Source organism: Pelophylax lessonae (genome assembly GCF_965119305.1).
Source record: "Pelophylax lessonae genome assembly, chromosome: 6".
Taxonomy (NCBI): domain Eukaryota; kingdom Metazoa; phylum Chordata; class Amphibia; order Anura; family Ranidae; genus Pelophylax; species Pelophylax lessonae.
Genome location: NC_138773.1, coordinates 232,455,159 through 232,467,582, shown reverse-complemented (window position 1 = coordinate 232,467,582; position 12,424 = coordinate 232,455,159). Strand labels below are relative to the sequence as shown.

General features: G+C 37.6%; 1 protein-coding gene across 1 annotated transcript in view; it reads left to right on the top strand.

The window, feature by feature from the left end:
* Nucleotides 1-12,424, top strand: part of COL6A1 (collagen type VI alpha 1 chain) — a 72,354-nt gene that overhangs the window by 18,200 nt on the left and 41,730 nt on the right. The window contains exons 4-18 of the mRNA XM_082260059.1: nucleotides 44-203; nucleotides 289-411; nucleotides 1,152-1,172; nucleotides 1,693-1,713; nucleotides 1,800-1,844; nucleotides 1,927-1,980; nucleotides 2,997-3,041; nucleotides 3,129-3,155; nucleotides 3,327-3,353; nucleotides 6,063-6,107; nucleotides 6,213-6,266; nucleotides 7,616-7,678; nucleotides 8,364-8,426; nucleotides 10,550-10,603; nucleotides 10,690-10,725. Coding sequence (XP_082116185.1) covers nucleotides 44-203; nucleotides 289-411; nucleotides 1,152-1,172; nucleotides 1,693-1,713; nucleotides 1,800-1,844; nucleotides 1,927-1,980; nucleotides 2,997-3,041; nucleotides 3,129-3,155; nucleotides 3,327-3,353; nucleotides 6,063-6,107; nucleotides 6,213-6,266; nucleotides 7,616-7,678; nucleotides 8,364-8,426; nucleotides 10,550-10,603; nucleotides 10,690-10,725 — 838 coding nt within the window. The remainder of the gene's footprint in view (nucleotides 1-43; nucleotides 204-288; nucleotides 412-1,151; nucleotides 1,173-1,692; nucleotides 1,714-1,799; nucleotides 1,845-1,926; nucleotides 1,981-2,996; nucleotides 3,042-3,128; nucleotides 3,156-3,326; nucleotides 3,354-6,062; nucleotides 6,108-6,212; nucleotides 6,267-7,615; nucleotides 7,679-8,363; nucleotides 8,427-10,549; nucleotides 10,604-10,689; nucleotides 10,726-12,424) is intronic.

Sequence of the window (12,424 nt, the reverse complement as noted above, 5' to 3'; positions counted from 1 at the left end):
GCATTTCTTTTTACAGACATGTAACACGTATTTTCTTTTACAGAGGATCCCACCAGAGAGAGAACAAGTATTTAATTGTGGTGACAGATGGTCATCCATTGGAAGGGTATAAAGAGCCATGTGGAGGTCTAGAAGATGCAGCAAATGAAGCAAAACACTTGGGCATCAAAGTCTTCTCTGTTGCCATTTCACCAAATCACCTGGTAGTATCCAATTGGCATTTTTAAAGATTACATAATATCAGTTTTCAAAATAAGTAAGGGTAACAATCTTTGTTTTATTTTTCAGGAACCGCGTCTCAGTGTTATTGCCTCTGATCCAAATTACCGTAGAAACTTCACAGCCACCAGTGCCATTGGTCTGTCCAGTGATGAGATCGATTACACAATTGATACTATTATTGACACTATTGTAAGTAACTTTTTAATCACATTTCACAGCCATTTCATGGGAATAAAATGCAGGAATTTGAGATAGTTAGAGGCAGAATGGGACTGTAAGCAAGGTAGCAGCTTTGCCCCCTGCATCCCTTCAATTTCATAAGGACTAAACTAGCCATAGAGAAGCCACTCATTAGCATTAACTGTACTGGCATGTCCCTATCAGACACCACATGCCTACAAGTGCATTCTCCCTTATGAAGTTACAGGCAATTGCACAGCTCTGACCAGTTTGCTATCCACCTGGTTTACTGCAGAAACATTAGGAATGTAGCTGCCCCCCCTCCCCCCTCCACACTGGTTTGGGGGTTCTAAGCTTCTAACATAAACTTGTGGATGACTTTGCAAAAGATGCAAGGGGAATAGTAAAAAATTCATGGGGAATGGGAAACATAGCTCTAGATACAGTAGTCCTGTAAAGTACTTTCTGCATAGCACTGATGCATATGCTATCAATCAAGAGAACTGACAGCATTATTATGTAAAGAGTGCAAAGTGAACATACAGCTAGTAGTCAAACAGTGATTAACAGAGCCTACAGTTGCATCTTACAGTAATATAGCCTAGTTTAAAGATATAGCATATCATGAGGTTTAACATTTTTGCTTTTATATCATATATATATTCATGTCAAATGACATTAAAGTAGAACTGTGTCATTTCAAATTGTCCATGTAACAAATGTTTTTTTCTTCCTTTTTTTTTCTTTAGAAAGCTAATGGTGAACATGGGGTAAGTACTGCTAAGATTTCAATTTACAAGCGGTCCCTGGGTTACAAACATCCAACTTACAAATGACTCCTAAAAAGATGGAGGCAACAGGAAGTGAGAGGAAATCTCCCCTAGGAAGGGAAATTCACTCTTGTAAGAGTTATTATGGGAAAAAGATGTCTGCACTAAAGCTTTATCACTAATTCTTGTTTCCCTAACAACCCAAAATTTTCAAAATCAAATTCTTACAGGGACAGAACATGAGGTTAAATCTTTTGAACAGGGGCACAGAGAGCCAAACAAATGTTACAGGGGTGGTAACTCTTCCCTATGCTGTCCAAAAAATGTACAAACATTTTTTTTGGCTGGAGCTCCACTTAAAAAATGTACCTGTTCTGACTTACAAACAAATTCAACTTAAGAACAAACCTACAGACCCTATCTTGTTTGTAACCCGGGGACCGCCTGTATATAAATACACCAAACACTGGATACTACCATTATTGATTCTTTCTTTTTCTCTCATCTTTGCACATTGCAGTGCTGCTCCTATGAGTGTCAGGTAAGAAAATTATATAACTTTATGGAATGTATGTCCCTTATACAACTTTAACTCTTAATAATTAATGTTTTGTTGTCTTCCTGCAGCCTCGACGTGGAGGACCTGGGCTACCTGGTCCAGCAGGCTATGAGGTAAGGGATCCTTGTTATATAAGGTTTGTAATTTTGGAGGAAAATCTAGACAAGCAATGCTAATATTCTGTTATCCTTGTAGGGAGAGACTGGAAAAACAGGACTTCCTGGTGATCGCGGACCCCCTGGTGACCCTGTAAGTATAATATTGCTTTGAAACCTAAGCACACTAGTTAGGTATTTATTTTCACACATATGAAAACATCAGTTTGCATTAAGTTGGTGCCACCAGGGTACAACCTTACAGTACCAATTTTGCTATTTACAACCCTGACTCCCCCACTCTCTAAAGAAACCCTTATATTCAGTTCTTCTAAAGATGGCCATCCACTTTATCATTACAATTGGATTATTCTATTTATTTGCAATCTCCTTCACATTTACCAAAACTATATAATATAAGGACAACCCTAAAACAATATTTATGCCTGGTAAGGTAGGCTATCATACTACATGGTTGATGGTAGATCTAAAGGAGATTGTACAATCCCATTGTACCATCACCTTAAAGCTGTTGTGATGTAAGAAAGGTACAGAGCACCACTCTATATTTAATAAGGCAAGGTGTCAAATGCAATATCCCATAAAGAAGAAAGCAAAAATGTTATTGAGAGCTATAGGTGACTGTGCCTTTTTGCCCTTGTACCATTTTATCAGTTAAACAATATTTTCTTAAGGAACCTCAAACATAACACTTGTTTCAGACTATTCACTGCAGAATGAAAAACAAAAAACGATTATGTTAAATTGATATTATTATTGATAACAGCGGACAGCCAAACACATACTCCTGAATCTGATTGGCTGGAAGCCTATTGACATATCAGAACTTTTAGAACAATATTAGAGTGGAAAGTTAAGTTCTCATATTTTTTACACAAGCTTGAGAAAAACATCCTGCAGTTAGTTCTGTTGTAGGGATCAAACTCAGTAACCTGTCAAGACATTGCTATGAACCCAACTGTGTCTATTATTTCTTCTGTGAATCTTTTCTGTCACTGGCACTCAAAAGAAGTAAATACATAAAGCACACAAAATATACAAAACATATATTAATATTATTATTAGTCAACAGTTTTTACACACCTAATTTTTAATTTTTGTTTAAATGTTTTTGTGATTTTCTAATTATATCTATCTATCGCTCTATAGGGTCGTCCTGGAGATATTGGTCCTGTAGGTTATCAGGGAATGAAGGTAAGTGTTCCATTCTAGTTCCCTATAATATTTTACCCATTTTTTCACATTGATCACAACTTTAAACTGTATTTTCTTTTCCCATAGGGTGACCAAGGTGTCAGAGGAGAGAAGGTAAGGAGGATACTCCCATATGAACATAGAAAGTAGATAATGATCCAGAAGTAGTATCGCTAATATTTACACAGTATATGTAACCTTTCCCAACTTACCATGCGATAGAGTAGTCCAACAACGTTATGTATTGATATATTTATATTTTTTCTTTTTGATCTGTCTCATTAGGGTGCCAGAGGAGCAAAAGGAGCAAAGGTAAGCATTTTTATCAGCATACTATTTAATTATGTCAACTGGTATTCTGCCTTAAGTTTCTCTTTAAGGAGGAAGGACCACCACACATTTATCATAAAGAGAGCTGATTGACATTGCTTGTCTCAGGCACGCGCTGGAGACAAGCCCCACAATTCAACACAGTGGGGGGGCAGGGTCAATTTAATTCATTACACAAGCTGTCACGGTCTGGGATCAGGCTTGAATGTGCAGTGGCTATAGCAGTAGAGCAGTTCACAAATGATTAGCTGGAAATATACAAGCAGATCCTCCTAGCGGATGATGTGGGCTCACCTGAGGCATTTAGTCTAAGCACTAGCCGATCTTCACCAGATCTCTTGATGGTAGAGATAGGTTTCTCTGCATGCTAATGCCAGATCGCAGCTTTCTGGATTGCCCAGCAGGGAAAGAGCAATCTGGCGTCAGGTATTGGATGAAGCAGATAAGGAACAAGCACAAGCGTAGTTAATGAACAAGCCAAAATCTCAGTAATGAGAAGCTGTATGGGATCAGATGGAAGCATAGTCAATGAACAAGCAAAGGGTCGATAATGAGTCGTAGCAAAGTTAAAGACAGGAGCAGGTATGCAAAGAGTATGATATTGGCTAAAGAGAGCACAATAATCTGGCAAACAACATCTGGAAGTGCAGAGACATGACTCAAATCAGGAAGTTCATGGGAGAAGCAAAGAGTTCAAAGCTCACCAGAAACAAGATACAAGGCAAGGTAGTCCAAGGGACCAGGCAGGGAGCTGACCAGCATCTCAGGTGGCACAGTGAGAAGAGCTACGGCCAGACATCACAGAAGTACCAGGCTCAGATATGGATCCTGACATAAGCACTGAGTTTTCATTCACTAAATTTAAAGATCAGTTAGCTGTGTCAGCAAAGTGGATATTTACTGTCATCTGGCAGATTAATCACACAGCCCCTCACCAAATATACATACACGGCACAGGCTATAGCTCACAAAGCCTAAGAGCCGGTTCACATAGGCGCGACCCGACATTGCCGGGCGACCTGTGAAGACCTTGGAGCGGCATGCATGGACTTCATATCATTGAAGTCAATGCAGGTCGCTCCAGGTCACCCCAAAGTAGTACAGGACCCTTTTTCTAAGTCGGAGCGACTTGTGTCGCTCCTATTAGAACGGGTCCTGTGCTAATCTATGGCAGGCAACCCACGGCGACTTGTCAGGCGATCAGGTCGCCTGAAAAGTCGCCCCAGTGTGAACCGGCTCTAAACAGTGCTGACTGTTCATTCACAATAGTAAACAATCAGGCAGCCCTGTAGAACTTAGTGTGAGGAAACAGAAACAAGACTGTCATGATTGTGTGATGTATCTGCTGATGTTTACTAGCAACCAGAAGTTCTGTCAAGCAGCCTCACAGCAGTGATTGTTAATTCATAATAGTAAAATATCATTGAGTTTAGAGAGGGGCATGGGGCTCAGTGCTGGGCTGTAGATCCCCAGTAGGAACACCCGAAAATTGAGGTTTAGCCGGAAGGCGGAGCTACAGCACAATACAAACAGAAAAAAGGATTTCTATTTTTAAAGTCCTGCATGGGTCTTAACAGGATTAAATGCTACATACATATGGTCCCCTGGGGATTCTACAATGATAATTCTTCTTTAATACTGTATTCTATATATGTTTTAACTAACCTACTTCTCTGTGCCTGTATTTATTTCTATTCAGTAGACACTTTTGTTTATCTTATAATATCTAAGTTATCCTATATGAACAATCATGACAATCCAGTACAATAGCCACCTATCAAGACCCATGATACATTTACATTACAAAAAGGAACTGCAACCTCAAATATTAAAATTCCCCACTATGAGCAAATTTTTGAAGCTGAAGTCTGATAGTATTTATAATATTCACTGACTTCTCTGGTAAATCCTAATCACCTTAAAGTTGAACACCAGGCAAATAGCTAAATACATATTTGAAATACATATATTGTTTTTATTGAGTTTTTGGAGAACCTATGTAAATACCAACTTTCTAAAAGTTAAAGCATAGTTAAGTTTATATTCCACAAACCAATATTGGTACTTGGAAAGCTATTGACAGGCCATGTTAAAGGTGGAACTTTTCTTTGTAGACTTATAGAAAGCCAGTATTTTAACTGGCACTTTAGGACCACATGTAAAATTTAACGTATGTCCTGACATCTCTTGATGCTTTTCTTTGTCTAGAAATGTAAGATTCATGGTCAACACAGATTTACTATAGCTAGTAAGAGGTTGAATTTGACTGATATTTGAGGACAGCCTGCGGTCAAAGTGATGTTCTCAAGTTCCAAATGTCAGTTGAGCTGGTTGCTAACAATCAAACAATATGGAAGAACAGGGTTTTGGTGTAGGCCTTAGCTATGATATTTCTAAAACACCGTAAAATTGCAATTACTGAAAGAAACAAAAACAGAGTCTACCTTTTCTATCTTCTCCTTCAAAGTAGTATGCCTGTTACGCAGTGTGAGTGCTCTTTGCATACTAATGTTAGTCTGGCATTTTACCATTATTGTACCTAAATGTTCTTTTTTTTTAAGTAATTAATCTGACTTTTATTTGTGTTTCGTTTTATGTTTGTGCCTCTATGTCCTTTTATTTACTCTCAGTTTGTGGCTTTCCATCTGTTAACTTTTATTATTCTAACATTGGTTTCTTCTAATCTTACAGGGTGATAAAGGCAAAAGAGGAATTGATGGCATTGATGGACAAAAGGTCTGTGCTTTATTGAGATGTTAATTGGTTAAAATATCTAAAATATCATCATAGAACTTACTTTTGTTACATTGACTTATTTTCCATTTGATGTGTTTTTTATAGGGTGAAGATGGAGAACCTGGTTTCCCTGGGTGCAAAGGATCACCGGGTTTTGAGGTAAATGTTAAAATGAAATTGAGATTTTATATTTATTATGCATTTGAAACAAGTTTATCTTTATCATTTCTGAAACTGAGAAAGTCTTGAGCTGTAAATTCAATTTAGCTATGGTGACTGATTAAACTATAATGCAGGTACCTAAAGAGACCAACTATGCAAATTGTGAGGGTTTTTGTTCCACCTTCTGGAGTTGGTAGCCACATTGTAGGTTTTGTGTGATTGTGAGTGTAGGTTCAAGATTATACAGCACATCACTATTGCCTTAGAAGCCAGTGAGTGCACACCTTTTTGTTTTTTTCATAATGTGGCTGCATCTTTTGAACAAATACTGCATTTAAAGTAAGCCTGTAGTGTAGAATAATATAGTTTACCATTTCTTCCCTGGAAAATTCTGGTTCCTTGACTTTCATGCTGATCCAACTAGCCTAAAACGTGTATGCAGTTTAGGAGGTCTACCTTCACTTTGACTTTTCTGTCTTGCAAGCCTATTTTGGGTAGGTGTCTCAGAAAGTACTAAAGCCAGAGAACACCAGGCAATTAGTTGCTTAAGTTGCTATTTGTAATAAAAGGCTTAATATACAGCCAGAAGCAAGAACGGAGGTGGCTGAAAGTCACTTGATCTGTAGAGAGTACACTGCTTTCCCATCCCCCCCCCCCCCCACTAATTCATTCATCTTTTGGTAGTATCCATAATTGTCCAGAGTCCACAGACCGAGAAAAAGGTAAAAATGTTGTATTTTAGTGCTGCACCCTATTACTTGAGTAGTCTAGTCCAGGCTACAGAGTACATGGTAATATGGTCATGCCTTTTTGAAAGCCCACCACAATGTGTGTTGGTAGAAACAATATATTTGCTTTCTCTCTCTTCTAAAAGTGGTTGTATAGGCACAATTCAGTCTATGCATGAAGGTAAAAAAAATTCTGTGTGTAGTAGCCCCCCCTAATAACCCCCCCCATAGCCCCCCCCAATAGCCCCCTCTTAATCTAGCAATGTCAATCACAGCCAGTCAGGAAATAGAGGGGGTGGGGCTGAGCCACGTCTCTATGTGTGAATGGACACACAGAGCAGCGGCTCAGGAGCATGCCTGCTTCAGTGCCCCCACACTAAGCTACTTGCTGTGGGGGCACCCGGCAGGAGGGAGAAGCCAGGAGCGATGGTGTGCGACCGAGAAGAGGAGGATCCAGGCTGCTCTATGCAAATCTTTTTGTCAGTTGCCATAACAACATATTTTTGGGGGAAAAAAGTTTGAAGGTGTAACTAAGCTTTGATAATCATTCCAAAATCATATTCAGATCCATTGTAATATAATGCTCCTATCAGTAAATATGTATCTGTTCTTTTTCAGGGGGAGTCTGGACCCTCTGGTCCAAAAGGAGATGCCGGATCATACGGAGCAAAGGGAGGAAAAGTAAGTTTTAGTCAATTAGGGCGACATAGGAAAAAAACAATAACTGTACAAGGAGAAGTCGGGACAAAATACAGTAGATAAACAAGGATTATAGTCTGTAGAAATTGACTAGGTGTTAACTTTGATTGTTTTATCACATTTTTACAAAAATTAGACACAACATCTGTCTGTATGTCAATATCAAGTGCTTTAAAGGAACCTGTCAAGATACAAAAATGGGAGCTGCCACTGCAAACTTGGTCTTAAAGGTGCAAACACCAGGCCTCTAATCCTTCTCCTTTCTTCTCTACTTGTTGAGTGATTGAGGTGGTACAATTATAAGTATATCATGTATCCTAATGGTTGTTCCATGTCAGTGACTCGCTAGGCATTTAAACATGCCTAAGGATGATAGCGCCCAAAGCTTGCTCCTTAAAAAATCTCAGCATATATATATATATATATATATATATATATATATATATATATATATATATATATATATATATATTTATATTATTATAAATAATGTAGCTAAATACTGAGCAACTGATATGCAGTCAGTCAAAAATATAAATAAAAAGATTGTAGTTGGATGAAGTAAATACTTAATACTTAGTAATACTTGGATGCATGGGGAAGCAATAGGTCACATGGAGCAAATACCCATATTTTGTTGGCTATTATATATATATATTCTTTGCAGGGAGAGCCTGGAGTATCTGGTGGTGCAGGAAAACCTGGTAGCACAGGGAATATAGGCGAAAAGGTAAGACTTTATGATATGATTTGTAAGTGTTTGTGCATGTGTCATGGCATCCCTAAAGATTTACCAAGTCAGAGATTAGATAAAGTGATGCATAGTTTTGAAATTGTGCTAACAGAGAAACTGGCTACTGAAAACCAGAAACTCTGCTCATCTGGCTACCCAAAAAATAGGCTGTGAGAAAAAGAGGGGGTGAGGCCTGACCTTCTTACCTTCATTCTTATGAATTGCTGCGTAAACTAATTACTACATGGAAATCTTCCAGAATACAATTCTACAGTTTTTATAAATAATCTCTATTATTATTAATATTATTATATAGGATTTATATAGCGCCGACAGTTTACGCAGCGTTTTACAACTTGAGGGTAGTAGACAGTACAATACACTTTAATACAATAGGAATCAGAGGGCCCTGCTTATTAGAGCTTACAATCTAAGAGGGAGGGTATTACAAGCATATTTCTGTGGTATCGTGATAAACATAAGAGTAAAGAAATGGCTTAAGTTTGTTCCCCCAATATAAATCTTAGATGGGATTTTGGAAAGTTCAACAGACTCTGTGCTAGAGTTTTCATTTTTTTAAAAATCCAAATAAAATGGTACTTTTATTATTGGTAATTATAAATCATATGGATTGCATATTCCAAATATTGTATATCAAACTATACTAATAAAAAAATGTGTGACTGTTGATGAAAAATTCATGATGACTAATTATAAAGCCTTGAAAGAAGCAAGCAACATTTTTGGGAAACTCATGACTGCCAAATTTTAGACTGTTTGCTCATGAAAAATTTAGCCCACTAACCACAAATAACACAAATTTACCTGCTAATAATAAATTCCTATTTACCATAAATAAATGCATGGTTACTAATCACTGGCAAATCTGTAATCACCAATGACAAATACATGTTCAGGTTTTATTAAGGACAAATTGTTAATTACCAATGATGAGTCAATGACTAACAATATTAATGATGTTAATGCATGTTTCTGATTTATAGACTCATGACTATCATGACAGTATAACTACCAATGATATATCAAATACTAACAATAAAGCTGTAATTGTCAATAAAAAAACATTAAAGTTATACTAAACACACTGTTTTAATTTACATTGTCCCCTCTATTTCTGTATGGGGATGTTGGCACTGTAATTATATTAATAGAAAATAAAAATACCTTTTTACTAATTGATATATACAGCTGTCACATGACCCAGCTCCTTCCCAGCCTGTCTGCAGGGAAACATAAGCAGGGGGAGCTTCTACTCCTCTGATGCTGGTCACATGTTCAAAAAAAAAAAGAAAAAACAGCCTTTGGAATACAGAAAAATGAATAAATAATATCAATTAACTATTTTAAATTGTTCTAAAATATATATTTTAAATAAAATCTTTAATATTTTGTCGAAATAACATGGTGTGGGCGGATTTCTGTCAGTCGCAGGCTGTGTCAAGCCCCTAAAGTTGGTGTCTTAGAATAAGAGGAAGGTGAAGCCACCATTAATCTACATGTAATATCCCACCCCTGTTGTGCTTTTGTGGGAGGAAGTGGGCTGTTATTTACCACTGTGTATACACCCACATGTGTGACTCATAGTCACACGGCCTGCTTAAATGTGAAAGGGAAGAAATGCTCAGCATAGAAGCCCACTAAAAACTGAGCATGTTTTGCCGCCAGAGTTGCCACCACAGCTGCAAATTCCCTAGATGAATAGGGGACATAGACACAAGGTGGAGATAGAGAGCAGCACTATTAAGCAAGTTTTTTTGCAGAATACAGAAAACCAAACTCAGAGTGAGTATGAACAGCATTTATTGATCTATTGATGAATGATTGTTTTTTACGATTTGGGCTTAGTGACACTTTAACTTTCAATGCGAAACCCATAACCACCAATAAAATGGTTTATTACGATAAATGAGTGATCAGCAAAAGAAAAAAAATATCTACTAATGGAATTGCCATGAGAACCAAGATGATAAATAATTTGAATTCTACAATAATATTAGGTCATAAGAATTCTATAATTTAATGGTTGAAAAAGTCCTAAATACAAAATCTCACCTTTTAGTTTCAATTGAGTACATTAATATATATTTTTTAAATTACAGGGAGATCCTGGAGCAAATGGCCCACCAGGAGAAAAAGGAGAATCTGGTGATGAAGTGAGTGGCTGAAACTAAATAAGATTGTGTGCAAAGAGAATTACCAGTAGCCCCATACCACTGAATATGTATTTGGTCTTTTTTAGGGTGACGCTGGATCAGACGGACCTCCAGGCGAAAGGGTAAGGTGCATCAAATATACTGTATGGTTTCTGATTCAGAAATTTGTTTTATTTATATTAATATTTTCACATTTTTACACGACTAAGCATAGTATGTTAGCAAATGACCATTCTACTGTAAGTTTACATTTGTGGTTATCTGGTAACTATACTAAAACATCCAGTCTTTATATGATTGTTGAGCCAGCTCTGAACTCCAAAGGTCTTTTTTAGAAAAACTGGACATATGGTAAAGTGTTTCTGCTTATAATCTCTGATACTAGTTCTAGCAACAGATCAATTGTTTACTTTTTTTTGTGTCGATACCTTGTTTAATTAGAGAAGGTTAGACCCGGTCCACACTGCCATTTACTGCTACAGGACCCCTTCTAATAGGAGCGACACAAGTAAAGAAAAAGGGTCCTGTACTACTTCGGGGAGACTTGCATAGACTTCCATTATGTGAAGTCCATGCAAGTCGCTCCGAAGTCGTGGTGCATGGGAATGCACAAGTCGCCCCCGAAGTAGTACAGAGTCGTGTCGCCCCAGTGTGAACCGACTCTAAGCTGATTTTCCTGGGGCTCCAAGAGAAGGGCAAAGGGTGTCTTCTAGAGCGCAGGAATACCTTAAGATTAGTGTCTTGAGTTCACTTAATTTGGAGGTCACATTTCAAATTTTAAATATTAAAATGCGCATTGCACAACTATTGCACAATTTGAATAAACATCATTAGGATATCTTTGCCAAAGTTCACACTGAATACAGTACATACATCTGACAAGCTGGACATTCCACATTGTTTGCTATTATTAGTACAAGGAAATGCCTAGTAATACAGTTAATTATGTAAAAGGTACTACTTTGATATCAGCTGAATTGTGACTAGCCATGCAGGATACGGGATGATTGCATTGTTGAAACATTACCAACTAGATATCCATTAACTGATTACCTTATTCAACCTGGATTGGGCCAGTGCAGAGATTAATGAGCTTTGGCCAGTTTGAGTAGTAGTTTTGCCTCTGGTCCCATGCAAATTTGACATTTGGAAGATATCCTACAGATTCCCTCACTCTACCGTGCAGGCCCTATGGATAAATAACTTGGGAGGAATTCTGTTATCAGACACAGAGTTATTATCAGGGCATAGCAGGGATGCATATTGGCTAGTTTGTGGGTGCATATTGTGCTTGGGCTGGCCATACATTCATTGGTTTCTTTTGTTCACCGTGTTTTTGTTAACAGGAGACATTACATTTAATTATAGTTAATTTATTAAAATGAGCATAAAAAGGCATGGCTGCATCTAAAATAGGCAGTTCTAGGCCAGACTAGGACATTTTCAAGGAGCAGTAGTGGTGTGTGGGGATCTCCAGTCTGGTAGTTTTTCTCTTTATCATTAGACAACATATCCAAAGCTGTGTGTCATGTATATAGGCAGAGGGGAAGGAATGGTCATCCATCCAGTCACCACCACTTGAGTTATCATAAACAAATATGAAAGACCACACATGGGTAGAAAAACCAGAGTGGTCATTATTCCTGAGCTCTTCCTCCTAATCCATCTCATCACTTCGGGTCGCAGACATAATTCAAATAACATTACCTTAGCTGTAGCCATAATGAATTAAAATGGAAGTTGTAAAAAAAAAACAGTTGCACAGGTTTATCAGTTTCATCTGCACCAACAGACAGAACATCTTTCTGCTTCTTTTAAATA